This window comes from Gopherus flavomarginatus, chromosome 1, assembly GCF_025201925.1.
Source record: "Gopherus flavomarginatus isolate rGopFla2 chromosome 1, rGopFla2.mat.asm, whole genome shotgun sequence".
Lineage (NCBI taxonomy): Eukaryota > Metazoa > Chordata > Testudines > Testudinidae > Gopherus > Gopherus flavomarginatus.
In genome coordinates this window covers 367,690,827-367,713,773 of record NC_066617.1, presented here as the reverse complement: position 1 = coordinate 367,713,773, position 22,947 = coordinate 367,690,827, and the positions used below count along the sequence as shown (strand labels likewise).

General features: G+C 45.8%; 1 protein-coding gene and 1 pseudogene across 1 annotated transcript; one reads left to right on the top strand and one right to left on the bottom strand.

Annotated features, from left to right (window-relative positions):
- The first annotated feature begins 10,094 nt into the window (after positions 1-10,094).
- Positions 10,095-11,049, top strand: LOC127038787 (olfactory receptor 52E4-like; annotated as a pseudogene).
- A 6,098-nt stretch (positions 11,050-17,147) lies between these two features.
- Positions 17,148-18,095, bottom strand: LOC127051577 (olfactory receptor 52E2-like). Its single transcript, XM_050954070.1, has one exon. The coding sequence runs from the start codon at positions 18,093-18,095 to the stop codon at positions 17,148-17,150; it is 948 nt and encodes a 315-aa protein (XP_050810027.1).
- Between the last annotated feature and the right edge of the window lie 4,852 nt (positions 18,096-22,947).

Here is a 22,947-nt window from a genome sequence, read left to right as displayed (position 1 = left end):
CTCTCCACCACAAAGGAGACCCCAGATGCCCTCTCGTCCCTCAACCCCATTCCCCAGCAACCCACCTTGCTCCAGTGACGAGCCAGCTGGGCAATGTTTTAAATGTAACAAGCTGGAGCATGTGAATGCCAACTGCCCCAAGAGCACTAGCAGAGTGCAGTTCATTGCACCGGGCTTACACCATGAGTCCTCAGGCCCAGGTGCCTCTTGAATACCCCCAGAGCAAAGGGAGACCCTGAACGTGGGCGGGAAGAACATTATCACATGGAGAGACACTGGAGTGCAGGTGGCAGCTATACACCAATCCCTAGGGGACCTTGAACTCATCAATCCAGAGGCCCAAGTAATGGATCAATCTTTAAAGCAGACTCTCTTGACCTGCCTACAGCAAGGTTAAGGGGCTGTTACAATTGGTGAAGCAGCAATGGGAGAGGGTTACACCTTGTGCAGGGACTAACATTTTGGACTTTGTAGACAAACTTCAGAACACTATCAGTGACACTTTAGCCCTTGCTCGAGAAAACCTACAGAATTCTCAGCAGGAACAAAAGGCCTGGTATGATAAACATGCCAGAGATTGTTCCTTCAAAGGAGGTGACCAAGTCGTGGTCTGGAAGGCACTCCAGCCTCATCAGATGGAAGTATCATGGGATGTGCCGTTCAAGGCCCAAGAGCGCAAGGGAGTTGTTAATTACCTCATAAATTTCCCAGACCCTTACCTTAAGCCTAAGGTGGATCATGATAATTGTCTAAAGCCCTTTATTTCCCAAGAATTCGAGGTTCTTCAGTTCACAGCCCAGGAGAGATATGATGCTGAGTGGCCTGAAGGAGTCTACTATGAAGGGGAAAGTGATTGTGGCATCGAGGAGATAAGCCTCTCCATAAACCTCAGGTGTGAACAGTGACAGCAGATCAAGGAACTGTCCACCAGCTTCGCGCTGATGTTTTCAGCCACCCCAGGATGGAGCGAACAGGCGTACCACTCCATTAGCACCAGTGATTCTTGCTCCTTCTCAGGCTCAGTTTGGCCACCCATGACCTATGGGAATCCAAGCGCCCTCCAGCCGGGGCAGTGCTGGAAAGTCTGACTCAGCCTGGAACATTCAATTTCAATTCCACCTGGGAGAGACTGGGAGAAAATGAACCGAGAGCGAAAGAACAAATCCAAAGCAAACATTAATCCAGTCGCTATCCTGTCTATGGGCCCCCCTTTGTTCCTGGGTAGCTTTTTAGGGAGGGAAAGGCCTCTGTCCCCAGGACAGGCCTGCGGCTGCACTCCAATCACGTAACGTCGTGCTGGTGTTGCTTTTACTAAGTCTCTTCTCCTGAAGGAACCACAGTAACTGTGACGCAATGGCAGGTTTCTGAGTAGGTGCAGAAGGGGAGGCCTGAAGTTCACACCTCACAGAAGCAGAGAACTCACAAACTCCAGCTTGTTCTGAAAATGTGAAATTCACCCTGAGAGGATGAGGAAGGCTCAGACTCCCTCTTCCAGCCTTTCCTCTGCATCCCACCTAACAAACAGGCCCTGCCAGAGCTGGAGTCAATTTCCCTCTTGATGTGATGGAGAGACTGTGGTTACAGCAGGGAAGTCAGGGCTCTTGGGTCCTGTCTGTCATCCTGCCACTCAATCTCTGTGTGACCTTGGCTAATATCTATCCAGCTATCTTGGGCATTGACAGGGTATCGGACCCTATGCTGGTCTAGGCATTATCCCTAGTTTCTTTACTAATCAGCTAGAATTTTTTAACATACACAAATTCAGACAGCAGCCAATTCCTCTCTGACTCAGCACAGAGCCCAGGAGTTCTCATCTCCCTTTGGGAAGGTCCCTTAATTACTGTTTACTCCTAAAGCTGGATAAAGAGCACAGACACCCAGACAGGCTGGTGTCCGACTTGTTTACATCCAGACGCCACTTCTCCTCTAGAGGTTGAGTGAACCCCACAGGGATTGCACAAAGCTATATTATAAATGATGTACTTCCCTGTGTTGGCTCTCGGCTTGGGATGCTGCTGCAGATGCTGAGGTGAGAGAGGTGTGGGGTACGGCTACCTGAGGATTCACAGGTACCCATGTCTTGCTGTCCGACACACCCGGTACAATATGGGCATGACGGAGTAGAGAACAGGTCTGTTGTTCTTTCCACTCGGCACAGCTATTAAACACCCCAGGGCCCTTTCCAGAGGGGATGAGTTTGTTCCAGTATCATGGGTCAAAACCTCACACTTCACTGTGCAGCCCTGCTCACCCTGGCTGATGGCCTCCAGTCCCGAGGTGGCTGCATCTCAGTGGCACAGGGGATCCTTCACGATTAAATATATTAGTAGATGTGCAAATCCAAATTCTGAGGCTGTGGCCTATACTTTACTCAGGCTTCACGAAAGCAAAATTCTACTTGGAGAAAGACCTGAGTAAAGATCTTCTGTGTTAATGTCCTGAGACTGTAACCTCCTCTTCTTGCATTTCAGCCCTCTGGCTGTTAATGGGGAGAGGGGTTGCTGTTACCTGACTTGTATCTGCTGAGAAGTATGGAAGTGCGAGGGCACCTCCTTTTTCAGCATGGGCAAGACATCTTCAATGCTAAATTCATTTGAGAAGTTGACTGAACTGTTACACCTGAATCTTTCAAAAAACAATTCAGCTGGAAGCCGACACCCAGTGTGGGAAATTTCAGTACAAAGAGGTTAAAGTCTGACAAACATAAATAACTGAAAATGAGGTTTTCTAATGGAAGGTGTCAGGCAGCCGTAACTGACAGCGGTGCTACCAGTAGCACCTACAATAGTCAATCCATTCAGGAATCTAGTTCTGCTACGGTCTTTGCTCCAATAATGTTGGTGTCAAAAAGTTCTACAGGCCAAATATGATTAATGTAACAAACTTCCTTTTATAAGTGTTATACATTCAGTCTTTCAATGTGACTGAATATTCCCCTCTTCGTGTGTGATGAGGTGGATCTCAGATCTTAGATCATCCATTTTGAGATCCTGTATAACACAGGCCATTACATTTCACCTAGTTACCCCAGTACTGAGCCCAATGGCTTGTGTTACACTGAGACCCGGTGTACACTAGGATTTTACATCCTTGAATTATAGAGTCACAGAGTGAGAAGGGGCCGCAAGTGTCATCTAGTTTAGCCTGCTGCTGAGATGGAGGATTTCTTGCATGTAAACCATCCAGGACAGAGGACTATCCAGCTTTCTTCTGAAAACCTCCAGCGAAGGAGCTTCCACAACCTCGCGAATCACATGCTCCTTGGACAGTTTGGAAGCTTTTCCCAATATTTCACCTAAATCTGCTATGCTGGAGTTTGAACTCTTGCCCCGCCCTCAATGGTGAGACAGAACAACTTTTCTCCTCCTTTTCTTTGTCAGCCTTTCAAGTATCTAAAGACCGCTGTCATGTCCCCCACTCAATATCCTCTTTTCTAAACTAAACATACCCATAGTCTATAGTCTTTTCCTGTATGTTTTGTATTCCTTCCCTTGCATCATCTTTGTCTTTTGACTATGGGTCCCTCTAATCCAACATCCTGTTAAAAGCAGGACCTACCCTGATAGAGGCAGATATCATCTCCCATGTCTTGCATGCTATACCTCTCGTAATGCAACCCAAACTGTATTTTCTGTTTTTTCCAATAGCAAAAAAATCCACACCCCTGAGAGATGAAGCTATATGAACTTAACCTCAGTACAGACAGCACGAGGTAAGGGGAGGAATTGTTCTCTCGACCTAGCTACCACTTTTCCTGGAGGTGGATTTCCCTCACTGATAGGAGAACCCCTACAGTCAGTGTAGGTAGTGTTTACACAGAAGTGCTACAGCAGTGCCTGTATCATGTTAAGTGTAGACAAGCCCTCAAGCAGATCTTCCGGAAAAATCACCCAGTCTGGATCTGCAGACATGGGGAATTGGAGAATCCACCACTTCCCTTCGCAGTTTGTTCCAGTAGTTAAACACCCTCAGTGCTAAACATTTGGCCCTTATTTGCAATTGAAATTTGTCTTGGGCTTTCCTCTGTCTTTCTGTGCTATATTACAGAGCCCATTATGCACATGGATTTCTCCCCATGAAAGTCTCTGTTTGATCATCCCTTTTGTAATATAAATAGACGAGAATCTGTATGTCTCTCACTATTTGGCATTTTCTGCAGCCTCTAATCTTTTTCGTGGCTTTTTTCTGCACCTTCCAAATTTTTCAATATCCTTTTTGAAATGTGGACCTCACACCTGGAAACAGTCAGTTTCACCAATGCCACGTGTAGAGGTAAAATCCTTCCATTGCTCCAACTCACCCTCTCCCGTTTATGCATCCAAGGATCACGTCAGCCCTTTGGACCACAGCATCGCACTGGGAGCTCACAATGAATTGGGTGTCCACAGTGACCCCTAAATCCTTATCAGTGTCCCTGCATTCCAGAACAGTGTCCTAGTCTGTTGGTTGGGCCTGCAATCTCTCCTAATGCAGAACAAAACTATTCCTTGAACACATCTACCGATGTCTTTAACATCCCTTATCAACGTTCATAACTTCCCATTTCATTGCTTGCTTTCTATGGTTCCCATTTTCCCATTTGTATCTATTGCTCCCACTCGGCCAATTGCCAACTTGGTTTTGTCACTAAAACGCGTTTGTAACCAAAGCTGTCCACTTTCTTGACTGTGGAATTATGGCTTTTTAGCTATTTAATAAACTCTTCTTCATGGATTCCTGGTTGTCACTCCCATTTACTGTCTAAATATTTTCTCCTAATCAGTTTTTTCTGATAATGCCCAACACACAATCCTAGATTCATAGAATATCAGGGTTGCAAGGGACCTCAGGAGGTATCTAGTCCAACTCCCTGCTCAAAGCAGGACCAATCCCAACTTAATCATCCCAGCCAGGGCTTTTTCAAGCCGGGCCTTAAAAACCTCTAAGGAAGGAGATTACACCACCTCCCTAGGTAACCCATTCCAGTGCTTCACCACACTCCCAGTGAAATAGTGTTTCCTGATATCCAACCTAAACCTCCCCCACTGCTACTTGAGACCATTGCTCCTTGTTCTTGTTCTGTCAGCTCTGGGGAATTGGCTCCTCTGAAGCACTAAGTATCTCTAGAGATTACTGTGTGTGAACTGTTCTCTGTTTCTCCATTGGAATGTAATCAGTTCCAATCTTTAATCTTGTTCTCCTCTATCATCTAACCCCCTTCTTTGTTTCTTTTCTAATCCAAACAGTTCCAGACATTTCACTCTGTCTGACTCTGGCAGCCTTCCCCATTCTCAGAGCCTGTCTGGAAAACTCCCTTTCTAACTGCTACATGCTTTATAGAGACTGGGTGACGAAACTGAGTGCATGTCCACAGCAGGTTATTCTCTTTGCCATTCCTTAGGCATCTGAACATTGTCTTTGTTTTGGCCATTTCTGCGACTGAGCAGGAGTTTGTCAATGAAATCAAGAGATTTTCCCTGTGGTGTGTTCTAGTTGGGATGCTCTCCCTGCTATACATTTTGGAAAAGGTTTGGTGTTTTCTGCATGTTCACATTTTGAGGAACCGGGAAGGGTTGCGGAGGATTGCAAGGGTGAATAGGAATCGAGAGGACTTGTAGCCAGTGGGTGCAGGGGATAGACCGGAGTATCACACTGTCACCAGGAAAAGGCAGGTCTACGTGATTGGGGACTCCTTACTGAGAAGAATAGACAGGCCTGTAATTAGAGCAGATCGGGAGAACAGAAGGGTTTGCTGTCTGCCGGGTGCTAAGATAAGGGATGTGGACCTGAGGCTGAGAAGGATCCTTATGGGAGCGGGCAAGAATCCATTGATTGTCCTTCACATGGGAAAGAATGATATGGCTAGATTCTCACTGGCACATATCAAGGTAGACTATGCCAGACTGGGGAAGAGCTTAAGGAAATCGAGGCTCAGGTGATCTTCAGTGGGATTCTGCCGGTTCCTAGAGAAGGGCAACAAAGATGTGACAAGATTATGGCGAACCAGAGATGGCTCAGGCAGTGGTGCTATAAGGAGAGCTTTGGGATGTACGGCCACTGGGAAGCATTTATGGACAGAAGACTGTTCTCTCGGGATGGACTTCACCTGAGTCAGGAGGGAAATAGACTTCTAGGATGGAGGCTTGCCCAACTGATTAAGAGAGCTCTAAACTAGGAATTTAGGGGAGATGGTTGGGAGATTTCCAGGTAATCTCCACGCCGAAATTTACCCTTGAGAGGGAAGAAAACAAAGTAAGAGGGGATACAGCCGTAGACAGAAGAATTGACATAAGGAGGAAGGGTAGTGTAGATACCAGTCTAATAGGTGATGCTGGTGGTACAATATCTGTGCCTAACCGGGTAAAGAATGTCAGTGAAGCCAAAAGGCAAAAATTAAGATGTCTGTACACTAATGCGAGGAGCCTAGGGAACAAAATGGAGGAACTAGAGCTACTGGTGCAGGAAGTGAAACTGGATATTATAGGGATGACAGAAACATGGTGGAGTACAGGTTTTGAAGGCTATGTGCTGTTTAGAAAAGACAGAAATAAAGGCAAAGGTGGTGGAGTAGCACTGTGTATCTATGATGAGGTTAACTGTAAAGAAATAAGAAGTGATGGAATGGATAAGACAGAGTCTGTCTGGGCAGAAATCACACGGGGAAAGAAAGCTACTAGAGCCTCCCCTGAGATAGTGCTTGGGGTGTGCTACAGACTGCTGGGATCTGATCTGGATATGGATAGAGACCTCTTTAATGTTTTTAATGAAGTAAACACTAATGGGAATTGTGTGATCATGGGAGACTTTAACTTCCCAGATATAGACAGGAGGACAAGTGCTAGTAAGAATAATAGGGCTCAGATTTTTCTGGATGCGATAGCAGATGGATTTCTTAGCCAAGCAGTTGAAGAACCAACAAGAGGGGCTGCCATTTTAGATTTGGTTTTGGTGAGTAGAGAGGACCTCATAGAAGAAATGGTTGTAGGGGACAACCTTGGTTCGAGTGATCATGAGCTAATTCAATTCAAACTAGATGGAAGGATAAATAAAAATAGATCTGGGACTATGGTTTTTGACTTCAAAAGGGCTAACTTTAAAGAATTAAGGAAATTAGTTAGGGAAGTGGATTGGACTGAAGAACTGGTGGATCTAAAGGCGGAAGAGGCCTGGGATTACTTTTAGTCGAAGCTGCAGAAACTATCAGAAGCCTGCATCCCAAGAAAGGGGAAAAAACCATAGGCAGGAGTTGTAGACCAAGCTGGATGAGCAAGCATCTCAGAGAGGTGATTAAGAAAAAGTAGAAAGCCTAGAAGGAGTGGAAGATGGGCGGGATTAGCAAGGAAAGCTACCTTAGTTAGGTCAGAACATGTAGGGATAAAGTGTGAAAGGCTAAAAGCCATGTAGAGTTGGACCTTGCAAAGGGAATTAAAACCAATAGTAAAAGGTTCTATAGCCATATAAATAAGAAGAAAACAAAGAAAGAAGAAGTGGGATCACTAAACACTGAGGATGGAGTGGAGGTTACAGATAGTCTAGGCTTGGCCCAATATCTAAATAAATACTTTTCCTCAATCTTTAATGAGGCTAATGGGGAGCTTAGGGGTAATGGAAGGATGACAAATGGGAATGAGGATATGGAGGTAGCTATTACCACATCCGAGGCAGAAGCCAAACTTGAACAGCTTAAAGGGACAAAATCAGGGGGGCCCAAACAATCTTCATCCGAGAATATTAAAAAAACAGGCACATGAAATTGCAAGCCCGTTAGCAAGAATTTTTAATGAATCGGTAAACTCAAGGGTTGTACCGTATGACTGGAAAATTGCTAACATAGTTCCTATTTTTAAGAAAGGGAAAAAAAGTGATCCGAGTAACTATAGGCCTGTCAGTTTGACATCTGTAGTATGTAAGGTCTTGGAAAAAAATTTGAAGGAGAAAGTAGTTAAGGACATTGAGATCAATGGTAATTGAGACAAATTACAACATGGTTTTATTAAAGGTAGATAGTGCCAAACCAACCTGATCTCCTTCTTTGAGAAGGTAACATATTATGTAGACAAAGGAAATGCAGTAGATCTAATTTACTTTGATTTCAGTAAGGCATTTGACACGGTTTCACATGGGGAATTATTAGTGAAATTGGAAAGGATGGGGATCAATATGAAAATTGAATGGTGGATAAGGAACTGGTTAAAGGGGAGACTAGAACGGGTCTTACTGAAGGGTGAACTGTCAGGCTGGAAGGACGTTACTAATGGAGTTCCTCAGGTATCAGTTTTGGGACCAATATTATTTAACCTTTTTATTACTGACCTTGGCACAAAAAGCGGGAATGTGCTAATAAAGTTTGCGGATGACACAAAGCTGGGAGGTATTGCTAACACAGGGAAGGACTGGGATATCATACAGGAAGATCTGGATGACCTTGTAAACTGGAGTAATAGTAATAGGATGAAATTTAATAGTGAAAAGTGCAAGGTCATGCATTTAGGGATTAATAATAAGAATTTTAGTTATAAAATGGGGACACATCAGTTGGAAGTAACAGAGGAGGAGAAGGACCTTGGAGTATTGGTTGATCACAAGATGACTATGAGCCATCAGTGTGATAGGGCCATGAAAAAAGCTAATGCAGTTTTAGGATACATCAGGCGAGGTATTTCCAGCAAAGTTAAGGAGGTGTTAGTACTGTTATATAAGGCACTGGTGAGACCTCATCTGGAGTATTGTGTGCAGTTCTGGTCTTCCATGTTTAAGAAGGATGAATTCAAACTGGAACAGGTTCAGAGATGGACTACTAGGATGATCCGAGGAATGGAAAACCTGTCTTATGAAAGGAGACTCAAAGAGCTTGGCTTGGTTAGCCAAACAAAAAGAAGGCTGAGGGGAGATATGCTTGCTCTTTATAAATATATCAGAGGGCTAAATATCAGGGAGGGAGAGGAATTATTTAAGCTTAGTACCAATGTGGACACAAGAATAAATGGGTATAAACTGGACACTTGGAAGTTTAGACTTGAAATTAGATGAAGGTTTCTAACCATTAGAGGAGTGAAGTTCTGGAACAGCCTTCCAAAGGGGAGTAGTGGGGGCAAAAGACATATCTGGCTTTAAGACTAAGCTTGATAAGTTTATGGAAGGGATGGTATGATGGGATATCCTAATTTTGGCAATTGATCTTTGATTATCAGCAGGTAAGTACTCCCAGTGGTCTGTGATGGGATGTTAGATGGGATGGGATCTGAGTTACTGCAGAGAATTCTTTCCAGAGTGCTGGCTGGTGAGTCTTGCCCACATGCTCAGGGTTTAGCTGATCACCATATTTGAGGTCGGGAAGGAATTTTCCTCCGGGGCAGAATGGCAGAGGCCCTGAAGGTTTTTTGCCTTCCTCTGCAGCATGGGGCATGGGTCACTTGCTGGTGGATTCTCTGCAGCTTCAATTCTTCAAACCACAATTTGAGGACTTCAGTAACTAAGACATGGGTTAGGGGTTTGTTATAGAAGTGGATGGGTAGGGTTCTGTGGCCTGCTTTGTGCAGGAGGTCAGACTAGATGATCATAATTGTCCCTTCTGACCTTAAAGTCTATGAGTCTATAAGGGGAACGGCCTACTACAGTGGCTATCCAGGCGGGCTGGTGTTTCCTACTGGTGCCTATTAAGGTTTCCCACACCATGATGTGTAGGAATGAGCATTGTCTGGGTCAGTTCTTCATAATTCATTTCTCTAAGTAATGAAAATATCATTAAAAGCAGCAAAGAATCCTGTGGCACCTTATAGACTAACAGACGTTTTGGAGCATGCTAACAGACTAACGTCTGTTAGTCTATAAGGTGCCACAGGATTCTTTGCTGCTTTTACAGATCCAGACTAACACGGCTACCCTCTGATACTTGAAAATATCATTGTTTAATGTGTGAAAAGCAATCAATCTGCTTCATCCATGACAACAACACCCAGTAGTGCATGCAGTGTCTCATGTTAACATTGTCTCTCTGTCTAGGCATTTGTACTGCGGCCATCACCCTAGAGCCTGGGCACATACAGGAAGTCAGAGGAACATACGGTACATGCACTAGACAAAGTTCTTCCTCAGAGCTGAAATACCTTCTCCCCTATTCCATGTCAGATTCCAATACAACTGAATTCACCAACCCCTCCACCTTCATCCTGCTGGGCATTCCTGGCCTGGAGACAGCCCATGTCTGGATTTCCATCCCTTTCTGCACCATTTATGCCATAGCTGTCATGGGGAACTTCACCATCCTCTTCATTGTCAAGAGGGATCCAAGCCTCCATGAGCCCATGTACTATTTCCTCTGCATGCTGGCTGTCACCGATCTTTTACTATCTACGTCCACCATTCCCAAAATGCTGAACATCTTCTGGTTCAGTTCCAGGGAGATCGATTTCAGTGCCTGTCTCATCCAGATGTACTTCATTCACTGCTTCTCAGGGATGGCGTCTGGAATCCTCGTGGCCATGGCTTTTGATCGCTATGTGGCCATCTGCCATCCCCTGAGACATTCCACCATCCTGACAAACTCTGTGGTGGCCAAGATTGGCCTGGCAGTGGTGCTGCGTGGTGGTATGCTCGTAATACCCAACCCCGTCCTGGCAAGGCAGTGGCCATATTGCAGAACCAATATCATCCCCCAACTCGTACTGCGAGCACATGGCCGTGGTAAAGCTGGCCTGCGCCGACATCCACATTAGTAGTTACTATGGACTCTTTGTGGCGTTTTTGATGACAGGTCTGGATGTATTTTTTATCATTGTGTCCTATATCCAGATCCTCAAGTCCATCTTCAGCCTCCCCACAAAGGACGCCCGGCTCAAGACTTTTGGTGCCTGCAGCTCCCACCTCTGTGTCTTCTTAACATTTTGCATCCCATCTTATTTCTCCATCCTTACACACCGGTTTGGCCAGAATATCCCCCTGCACTTCCATGTTCTCCTTGCTAACGTGTATCTCCTGGTGCCCCCCATGCTGAACCCCATCATCTATGGGGTGAGGACCAAACAGATCAGAAACAGCCTGCTCTGGTTCTTCACTTGTAAAGAGACCTAAAGTTCTCTCCCGCTGCTTTGGCTTTCATACTGAGCTCTGTGCAGAGCTGGCTGGTACCTGGTGCCACACCCTCTTCCCTGAATCACTGAGTGGACAGTCAAAGAGACATTAAATCTTTTCCTGATCTTAATGTGCAGTGTCAGCATTAGAACCTGGGGAATTGGTCTATGTAGAACTCACTGGGTTGCCACTTTTCTATTGCTGGCAATGGACACCCAAGTCCCCATGCCGTACCCCCACCTCTTCTGCCAAGGCTCTGTCCCTGTGCTTCCTCTTTCCATCATACTTTGCTCCTCTACTCCCTACCCTCATCACATCCTGGATCATTTTCACCTCCCTTACCCACCCCCAGCTGCAAGGAAGTTGGTTCAGATTTCTGTCGGGGTGACCACCGTAACGGTGATTCCTGGGGCTACTTACGGTCTTGAAAACTCTATTTTTTGGCAGATAACTTAGCAAGATATGTGGCAAGAGCACTGTATCTAATTCTAATATAAAAGAGAGAAGATTGAATAAATACTAGACCCACTCCACTCTAATACTTACGTTCTCACATCAACTCCTCCTGTGTCTGATCAGGACTTGGGAGGTTTGGGGGGAACCCGGGCCCACCCTCTACTCCGGGTTCCAGCCCAGGGCCCTGTGGATTGCAGCTGTCTATAGTGTCTCCAGTAACAGCTGCATGACAGCTACAACTCCTTGGGCTACTTCCCCAAGGCCTCCTCCAAACACCTTTATTATCCTCACCACAGAACCTTCCTCCTGGTTTCTGATAATGCTTCTACTCCTCAATCCTCCAGCAGCACACTCTCAGCTCCTTGTGCCTCTTGCTCCCAGCTCCTCACACACACCAAACTCACTGACTAGCTGGGAGGCTTTTAACTAGTTCCAGCCAGCCCTTCATTGGCTTCAGGTGGCCCAATCAATGTTTTTATCTCCACTGCCTTCTAGAAAGATCTCAATTGGCTCCAGGTGTCTTGATTAACCTGGAGCATTTGGTTACCATGGTACTAGGGATTTGGTTAGCCTGGGGCTAACATACCTGTTCCTTACTACTTTAGTGTAACCATCTGGCCTTGCCCCATCACACAGAAAGGTAGATTTTAAGTGGCTATAAGTAATAAGTGTACTGATCAATGTAGATTCCTCAAGAAGTAAAACAAAATGGCAATCTGAGTTCTGTAATCTAGACAGGATTTGAGTCAAGCAATGTCTAATCCTCATGGTACAGTTTTCCACTCCTCCATACACAGGCTGGGATTTCTCCTTTCCAGCCTGGGACCACCTGCCCAGTCAGAGTCTTTCATAGTGTTGCCCTGTGGATGGAAATTAATTTTTTACAAGCAAAAGCCCCCAGTACCGTTAGTGAGAAAGTTCAGGCACAAGAGGTAGTCCAGCTGTACATGAGCTGGTCATACATCCTTTCATGCAGCAGGCAGCAGGTTTAAAACAAATAAGAGGAGGTTCTTCTTCACACAGCGCACAGTCAACCTGTGGAACTCCTTGCCTGAGTAAGTTTTGAAGGCTGGGACTAAAACAGCGTTTAAAAGAGAACTGGATAAATTCCTGGTGGTTAAGTCTATTAATGGCTATTAGCCAGGATGGGTAAGAAATGGTGTCCCTAGGCTCTGTTTGTCACAACGTGGAGACGGATGGCAGGAGAGAGATCATTTAATCATTACCTGTTAGGTTCACTCCCTCTGGGGCACCTGGCATTGGTCACTGTCGGTAGACAGATACTGGGCTAGATGGACCTTTGGTCTGACCCAGTACGGCTGTTCTTATGTTCTTGCTTCAGTGTGTCTTAGTAGGGACCGTTATCCATATTCTGGCTAGAATGTCCGCAGTTAAGTCCATCAGATGGGGATATGTTTCTTCCATGATCCATTGTGTTCATTGAGGGGTCACCAACTTGAATAATTCATTCACAATATGCTGTCTAGACTGAATGTAACCTACCTTGTGGGAACTACCACAGGAGCAAACACATTTGAAATACTTGTGCATAGTCAATGTTCATGACTTTAGGTACAAAAATGATACGTGCATAAAAATAGGGTAATGATATTCAGTAAATCATAACATTTCCATTGATATATTATATGAAATAGAGAGGAGAAAAGCAAGCTGAGGTACATAGCAAAAGACAAGGAACGAGTGTTTTCCCCGCTACCCATCACACATGCTGAAATTGTCGCTGTCTCACTTTCCTTGTTCAGTGACAAAGAGTCCTGTGCAACCTTATAGACTAACAGACGTATTGGAGCATGAGCTTTCGGGGGTGAATCCCTGCCTCATCGGATGCATATAATGGAAATTTCCAGAGGCAGGTATACATATGCAGGCCAGAATCAGTCTGGAGATAATGAAGTTAGTTCAATCAGGGAGGATGAGGCCCTTTTCTAGCAGTTGAGGGGTGAACACCAAGGGAGGAGAAAGTGCTTTTGTCCTTGGCTAGCCATTCACAGTCTTTGTTTAATCCTGAGCTGATGGTGTCAAATTTGCAGATGAACTGAAGCTCAGCGGTTTCTTTTTGGAGTCTGGGCCTGAAGTTTTTTTGCTGCAGGATGACTACCTTTAAATCTGCTATTGTGTGTCCAGGGAGATTGAAGTGTTCTCCTATAGGTTTTTGTATATTGCCATTCCCAGTATTTGACTTGTGTCCATTTATCCTTTTCTGTAGAGACTGTCCAGTCTGGTCGATATACATAGCAGAGGGGCATTGCTGGCATATGATGGCGTATATTACATTGGTGGATGTGCAGGTGAATGAACCAGTGATGGTATGGTTGATCTGGTTAGGTCCTGTAACGGTGTCACTGGTGTACATATGTGGGCAGAGTTGGCATCGACGTTGTTCCATGCACTATAAGGTGCCATCAGGACTCTTTGTTGCTTTTTCCAGATCCCGACTAACACGGCGACCCCTCTGATGCATGTTCAGCGGGTGTCACCTGCACTCAGAAATTACTGGGTGGGCACAAGCTAAAGCAGAGGACACATGACCTCACCACATGACTCTTCCTTGCCCCATCCCCAGCCTGGGGCCTTCACACTCTTTTCTGCCCAGGTGCCATTTAAAGTTGCCAAGCACCTGGTTTTCAACTGGAAAAGAGGACCCGGCAGTATCTAGTTACTGCAGGGTGGAAGGAAACCTTGGGTCATTAACCCATGGCAGCCTGTGCTACCCCGGAGCTGCCTCCTACCTGCAGGCAGGCTCCTTATCAGGCTGTAGGAGCTCCCAGCCCAGCCGCAGGCAGAGGGAGCCCGGCTGGACATGGGCACCATTAAGGAAGGCACAGAGAAAGCCAAGAGAAATGATTAGGGTTATGGAGAGATTAATAAGACTGAGACTTTTCAGCTTGGAAAAGAAACGACTAACGGGGGCTATGATGGAGGTTCTATAAAATCACGACTGCTGTGGAAAAGTTGAATAACTAAAAGTTATTCACTACTCATAAGACAAAAACTAGGGGTCACCCACTAAGTTCTTCTAAGCTGTGTGACTATGCAGCAGGCTACCACAGGCCATGCAGGATGGGGAAAGCACCCCTCCCCCAGCCCAGCACCTCTCCCTGATCCCAAGGTGCTGTGCCGAGAGAGAGCTGGGGTAGGTCTTCTCTCTCTGCCACAGCCCAGGTGTTGCCTATAGGGCTCACCTGCTTGCTTGCCTGTATATCTTTTCTTATGGATTTCTTATTGCCTTTTGGGTTTGATCCTTTGCTTTATTACAATAGGTTATAATAGGTTTATATTAAAGTAGTTTGGCTGTAAGGAAAGGCACCTGCAGGCCATATCCTCTGTGTTGAGCTAAGGCAAAGTTAGATAGGTGGTGATGCGCTAAAGCAGAAGGGCCACACATGAGGTGTTAAAGCAGGCTGGCATAAGGGCTTTCCTAAGTTCATACTCTTTTCCACGTAACAGGTCCACCACAGCTTGGAAAAACCCGAAATAACCGGGTAGTACAGAAATACCAAATGTGACACCGAACCAGAAAAGGGCCACAGTAATGAATTGACATATATGATAATAAGTAGAGATCATTGCTATACTAACCTACATGAAAAGACACTCCACCACTGGTAAAGTGAGGAAATACACACAAGGAAAAGGGAAAAATCCCCTGCTGAACACGCATCAGACACCATGTTGTCAGTCTAACATATTGTAAACGTGGCATCTCAGCCTAGGGGCAGCAGGAGGAGATGTCATCTTTGGGAGGTGGCAGACTGATGGCCACCAGTGATGATGGGGAAGGTGATGGTGATGAGGAAGAGGAGGGCTATCACTTCAGGGTTGGTGTGAGTCTATGGAAGTGCAGATGTACTTTCTTTATCTAGCTTGTTAAATTGCGGTATTTGTGACTGTGAAAAGGTATTAATAAATGATATTAAATATTAAAAAAGGTCTTATAGTGTGAGTGTTGTAACTGTGCACATCAGAGTTCCCTACTATATAATAATTTAAATAATACTGGCCTGATTTTGGGACAAGAACCTATCAGCCCTAGACTGATCACTGGGGGTTCTTAAGTAATCAATATAATTAATACACAATCTAAAGATTAGAGAACACGGGGCATCCTGCATTCTAAGCCTGTCAACCCTGGCCCTATCCCAGAGCCTGCAACCCCATGCACGCTAATTCTTTGCCCCATCCATGAGCCCCTTCCTGCTCCCTGAACCCCTTATCCCTCGTCCCACCCCAGAGCCAGCAACCCCAGCTAAAGTCCTTGTACCCCCACACCCTAACCCTCTGCTCCAGCCCTGAGCCCCCTCCCATACTAAAAACCACTTGGCCCCACCCCTGCCACACATCATCTCCATATTGGTCCACATACCAAAATTAATTCCACACATGAATGTAAAAAGTTAGAGGGAACACCGGTCACCCAGTGAATAAATAAGCAGCTGATTTCAAGCAACCAAAAGGAAGTATTTCTTCACACCAACCTGTGGAACTCTTTGCCAGGGGATGTTGTGAAGGACAAAACTACACCAGGATTCCATTAAGAACTAGATCAGTTCATGGAGGACAGGTCCATCAATGGCTATTAGCCATGATGGGCAGGGATCCGAAACCATGTTCTGTGCGTCCCTCATCCCTGTTTGCCAGGAGCTGGGACTAGTTGAAAGGGGATGGATGACTTGGTGATTACAGCATTGGCCTGCTAAACCCAGGGCTGTGAGTTCAAACCTTGAGGGGGCCTCTTAGGGATCTGGGGTAAAAATCAGTACTTGGTCCTATGAGTAAAGGCAGGTGGCTGAACTCAACAGCCTTCTAGTTTTATAATATAGGTATAGCTCCATTTATTATTATTATTATTATTTATTTTGTATACCTGTTCTGTTCATTCCCTCTGGGGCACCTAGCACTGGCCACTGATGAAGACAGAACGCTGGGCTAGATGGACCAATGTCCATTCCTAGGTTCTTATGTTTTTATACGGACTGCAGAAGTATCTTCCCCCTGCTGTATCCCACTAGACCCCACTCCCCTTCCAGAGCTGAGAAGGAACCCAGCAGAGCCTCTCTCTCTGCAGTGTTAGGAGCAAAGTAAGAATACACATTAATTTTATTTTTAAATTTAAGCCTAACCAGTGTCCCGGAAGTTAATTGCCATAAGACGTAAGAAAATGTTACTCCTAGAGCTGAATGGGTTAATATTTGTTTATTTACTATATTGGGGAATTCGATATAGTTTTCAAATGTCTAAGTTGCCCCTAGAATCACAGTTATCGTTGTCTCCTCCACACCAAAATCTAAAATTGCAGCCCTTCCACTGGGGAGGAAAGACATGGAGAGGATCCAGTGAGTGACAGGGAGACGAGAGGAGAGGAGCAAGAGACAGAGGAGAGGAAGAGGTGGGGTAAGGCATGTGGTCTCAGGGGTCGAGTTACCTGCAGTTAGAAAGGTGGCAGCCCAGTGAGTAATACATAGACAGATTCCCCACTTTGTCATGCTTTCAGAGCACAGGTAAATCAGGAAAGGATTTAACGTCCTTAAATAACCCCTGATTCACGGAAGAGGACCCAGCACCTGTCACCAGACAGCTCTCCACAGAGCTCGGTCTGAGAGGCAGCGCACCAGGAGAAAACTTTACATCCCTTTATGAGTAAAGAGCCAAAGCAGCCTGTCCCGGATCTGTTTGGTCCTCACCCCGTAGATGATGGGGTTTAGCATGGGGGGCACCAAGCGGTACATGTTGGCCATGAAAACATGGAAATATAGGGGCACACCCTGCCCAAACCGATAGGTGAGGGAGGAGAAGAGAGCTGAGATGTAAAAGGCTGAGATGGCACAGAGGTGGGAGCCACAGGTCCCAAAAGTCTTGAGCCGGGCGTCCTTTGTGGGGAGGCTGAAGATGGCCCTGAGGATCTGGATATAGGACACAGTGATAAAAATCCCATCCAGACTGAGCCCACAAAGTACCATGAAGAGGCCATAGTAACTGCTCACGCTGATGTCAGCACAAGCCAGCTTCACCACGGCCATATGCTCGCAGTGCGTGTGGGGGATGATGTTGGTTCTGCAATATGGCCACCTCCTGGCCAGGACAGGATGGGGCATTACGAGCATGCCGCTGCACATCCCGACAGCCAGGCCCATCTTGGCGACCACAGGGTTTGTCAGGATGGTGGAATGTCTCAGGGGATGGCAGATGGCCACATAGCGATCAAAAGCCATGGCCACGAAGATCCCAGACCCCATCACTGTGAAGCAGTGAAGGAAGTACATCTGGGTGAGGCAGGCACTGAAATTGATCTCCCTGGAATTGAACCAGAAGATGCTCAATGTCTTGGGCAGGATGGACGTGGACAGGCCCAGGTCAGTGACAGCCAGCATGCAGAGGAAATAGTACATGGGGACATGGAGGCTCGACTCCCTCTTCACAATGAACAGGATGGTAAAGTTCCCCAAGATGGCTATGATGTACATAGTGCAGAAGGGGATGGAGATCCAGACATGGGCAGCCTCCAGGCCAGGAATGCCCAGCAGGATGAAGGTGGAGGGGTTGGTGAAGTTGGTTGTATTGGACTCAGACATGGAGAAGGAGTGAAGGTGTCCAACTCTGAGGCAGAATGGTGTCTCCTGCATGTACTGTATGTTTCTCTGACTTTCTTTATGTGCCCAGGGCCCTGGGTGATGGTTGCTTTTCAAATGCCTGGATGGAGAGACAATGTTAATATGAGACACTACATGCACTACTGGAGGCTGTTTTCATGGGTAAAGCAGATTGGTCGCTCTTCACACACTGAAAAAGGACATTTGAACAACTGACCCTGCTAATACCAATTACATATTTCATGATGCTCCCTGTGTCAATAATTCCTACACGTTGTGGTGTGGGAAACCTTCACAGGCACCAGCAGGAAACATACATCTCATTGTTCCTGAGGCCTTGTCTACACTGCCTATTGCTTTTGCCAAAAGGCAGCTTTTGCCAAAGAAACTGGGGCGGTATATATACTACAAAGCCACTTCTGATGATGGAACTCCTCAGTTTCAGTGATGTAATAAAACCACCTTGGCTAGAGTTGTAAGGGTTTGTACACACAAGTTTTGTCATCAAAGTGCCTAGTTAAACACTCGCACAGTTTAAACTCAGTTGCTGTGCTTACGTCCTTCTCCCTTGAAAGCCCAGTAATTTTGAAATTCCCCTTCCTGTTTGCTCAGTGTGGGGTGTTCATATCATATCTTCCTGGTGGTCCTGGTGGCTCCATGCAGCCAATGCTCTCCCGGTAGGACCACAGCAGAACTGCTGGATATGCACAGAATATGGGGAGAGGAGGCTATGAGGTTCCAGCTGTGCTGGAGTCATAGGAATTTCAATACCAAGGACGGTTTTCACGGAGCTTCTGGGGAAAGAGCTCTGATCGGGACATGCTGCAGTGCAGAGCAAAGGTGAAGAAGAGTAGCACTCCACAACTGCCATTTTTATAAGGAGTCAGGTGTTATCCTTGGCAGCAACCCCACCTCCATGGCCAAGAGTCCTGTGGGTACTTCAGCTGGGCTGGAGCTGGCGGAAGCTGGACCTAACCCAAAGGAGGAAGTCATCGAGGAAAAGGTGGAGGCAGAAGAAGATGTGGTTCCCAGGTCAGAGTCGCCCAGGAGGTGGCCAGGTAGTCTCAGTAGTCACAATCAGGGGAGTCAGAAGCGAAGAGGAGACCCCTGGTAAATGGTTTTGCTTTATGAAGTGTGGAGGTGGGTTGGGGGCAGAGAAATGTACATGGCTGGCTGGGTTTCTCTGTGCTGGGCATTTCCCAGTACAGCTAGGCAGCATGGTGGAGCAGATTGTTGATTCTCACTGAGATTTCACAGGATTCCTCCAGAGAGATCTTTAGGAAATTTTCCTGCTGGTACTCAACAATCCTCTGCCGGAGGGTCCTTGGCAGAGCTGCTTTGTTCCTTCCCCCACTGAGGGATACTTTTCCATGCCATTCGGTAATTACTTGGGCCAGGAAAAAAGCAGCTCCCAGAGGAGCAGCACAGGGACCTGGGCAGAAGCTACAAGCATGTAGTAGCTGCACCCTTGTCTCCTTGCTTCCCTTCCAATGTGAGATACCTGCCACGATGACCCCTGCCTGTGGAAAACGGTGGGAAAATGTAGAGAATTGCCCCCTGAGAAGTGCTCTGCACCCTTCTCACATTGTTTTTATCCCAGGCACAATGTCCTCTATCTCTGCACTGCTTGTGGTGTTTGCTGGCATGTGTGCTTCCCAAGGGCCAGCAGGAAAGTGATTGGTGTGTTACCAAAGGTGTATTTTAGTATCGTTTCAATGCTGTAGGTACACTTAATAAGAATGCTTCTGTTTATTGTTTCTTGTGCTTCACCAGACAAGTCTTTGAAGGGCGGAATCCCCTCCACTCCAGGCGAGCATCTCTGCTGCATAAGAAAGTGCTCAAGATGGAGCAAGGAAGATATGTTCCAGGAGGGGCTGCAGTATTGTGATATCTACAAGATAGAATGCAGGCAATGGAGCGAAAGTGAGGATGAAGAAAGCAGGAATGAAGAAAATGAGGCATACCCACAATGGAGAGGCTGATAAAAGTTCTGGAGTGGCAACTCATCGTGCTGAAGTCCCTCCTGACACTCCAGACTTAGCAGATGCAACCCACCCTCCCCTTCGGCACATTCAGAACTCGTTCCCATGATCTCTCAAAATGCCGCGCATACATTCCTCTCCGATACCTGGTACTTTGGGTCAGCCCTCCCCTGGTACCTCGCCCACCAGGAATGTGCATGTGTCTGTGTGCGTGTGCATAGTGTTGGGGCGGTTTTGGCTATAAAAGCAAAGTTGTTTGAATAATACACACTCTTTATTTGTTTCCATGCAAGTTGTGACAGCAGATGGCAGCAGCAAACAAGCAAGCAATTTTATCATTTATCCTGGGCCTGAACAATCACAACTGCTTCCTACCCTACTGACACTGGATGTCATTCTGCAATACAGTCCCAAGCACAGCAACATACATTACTGGTTCTCAGCTTCAAAGTGTTGCCTCAAAGCCTCCCTGATTCAGATTTCTCCTCTTGCGCCCCTCTAATGGCCTTGGTGTCTGGCTGCTCAAAAAAGAGAAAAGAAAGGCAAATACAGGTCAGTGCTGGGTTAAAAGTAAACAATTTAACAAAATGAAAGGAATGTTTTAAAAATTATTTGACATAGTTAGGAAAGAATGGAAAAGCTGGTATGAGAGTAGTGTAAAAAATAGTCTAGGAATATAATCAATGCCAGTCAACAGCATGATTTATGGAAACCGGCCTTGTCAAATAAGGAGAGTGCATGTTTCGTTGATCAAGGGAACCGTGGAGATGCAATACACTTCAATTTCTCTGAGGCATTTCATTTATTAGAGGAAAACATTGAGAGAAACAAAATGAACATTGCAAAACCAGTGGAGCGCACATAAAATGGACTAAAAACTGGCTAACTGACAGATCTCAGAAAGCAGTTGTCAGTGGGCCTTTGCCAGTGAATGGGACTGTTTCTAGTTAGGTTCTGCAGGGATCAGTTCTACGCTGGATGCTGTTCGATATTTTCATCAGTGACCTGGGAGCAAATAGAAAATCACTGCAGATAAAATTTGTGATGACCCAGAAGCTGGAAGAGTGGTTACAATGAGGAATCCAGGGCAGCACACTGATTGATCTGGAGCATTTGAAGAGCTGGGCCCATGCAAACAAAATGTGTTAATACAGACAAATGCAAAGTGATCCTCTTGGAACTGGGAAGGGAGGCTCAGCCCACAAGCAGGCACTATTTTATGGAATGCAGGGACTCAGGAAAGGATTTAGGGGTCATTGTGGGCAACCAACTCATTGCGAGCTCCCAGTGCAATGCTGTGGCCAAAAGAGCCAATGCAACCCCTGGATGCATAAACAGGGGAGTGCTGAGTTGAAGTAGGGGAAGGATGTTGCCTCTGCACATAACACTGGTGAAATCAACTGCCTCCAATTATGAGATCCACATTTCAAAAACAATCTTGAGAAATTGGGAAGGGTGCACAAAAGAGCCACAAAAATGATTGGAAGCTGGAGAAAATGCCTGACAGAGAAAGACTTAAAGAGCTTCATCTATTTATCTCAACGAAAAGATGATCAAGCAGAGACTTTCCTGGGGAGAAAACCTTGGGTAATGGACTCTGTAATGTAGTGGAGAAAGGCAGAGGTAGGCCCAATCACTGGAAGCTGAAGCCAGACAACTTCCAGATGGAAATAAGGACCAAATCTTTACCTCTGAGGGTGATTAATCATTGGAACAAACTGCGAAGGGAAGTGGTGGATTCTCCAGCTCCCCATTTGTGCTGACCCAGACAGGATGTATTTCTGGAAGATCTGCTCGAGGGCTTGTCTACACTGACAATTCTACAGCAGAGCTGCCATAGCGCTTCAGTGTAGACACGACTTACACCGTCGGCAGGGGTAATCTACCTCCCCGAGAGGCGGTAGCTAGGTTGATGAAAGAATTCTTCCATTGACCTCATGCTGTCTACACTGGGATCAGATTGATATAGCTACATCTCTCAGGGCCAGTTTGGGTCACCAGTGTATAGGACGGATGTAGAGAAACTGGAAAGGATACAGAGGCGAGAGACAAAGATGATCCAAGAGATGGAAAACAAGCCAGATGAGCAAAGGCTGAAGGAACTAGGAATGTTAATTTGGAAAAGAAGAGACTGGGGGGGGGACATTACAGCACTTTTCAAATGTTTGAAAGACTGCCATAAAAAAGATGGAGAAAAGTTATTCTCTTTGTCACTGAGGGCAGGACAAGAGGCGAAGCACATTTAGATGAAATCTCAGGAAAAACTTCCTAACTCAGACCAGGAGGACAATGAAACACATGCCCTGGGTGGTCATGGAAGCTCCTTCAATAGGGGTTTTCCAAAGGAGGCTGGATAATCATCTACCTTGGATGTTTTACACAGATCAAATCGTGCATCTTGGCAGCTGATTAGACTAGATGACCTTTGCTGTCCCTTCTCACTCCATTGCTCTAAGATTTCTGTGATGAAAAATCCCAGTGTAGACGGGGTCTTAGTCAAATAGTAGTTATAGAGTCAATACAGAAGTGACTGGATGAAACGTAATTACCTTTGTTATACAGGAGATCATACTGGATGATCTAATGGTCTCTTGTGACTTTAAACTCTAAGAATCTATCAATAAAGAAAGAAGATCTGGCATTTATATTTACTCTGTCTCATAAACCACAAACAAGATAACATTCAATTACATTGGAAGTCTGAACATACAACATTCAGAAAAGAAAATTGTTTACGTAATCTGTACTTGGCTTGTGGAACTCCTTGGCACTGACATTACTGGAGCAAAGAGTTTAGCTGCATGTGATTCACAAATAGATTGGTGGTGATAGTGGCACCAACTTTACTTCAG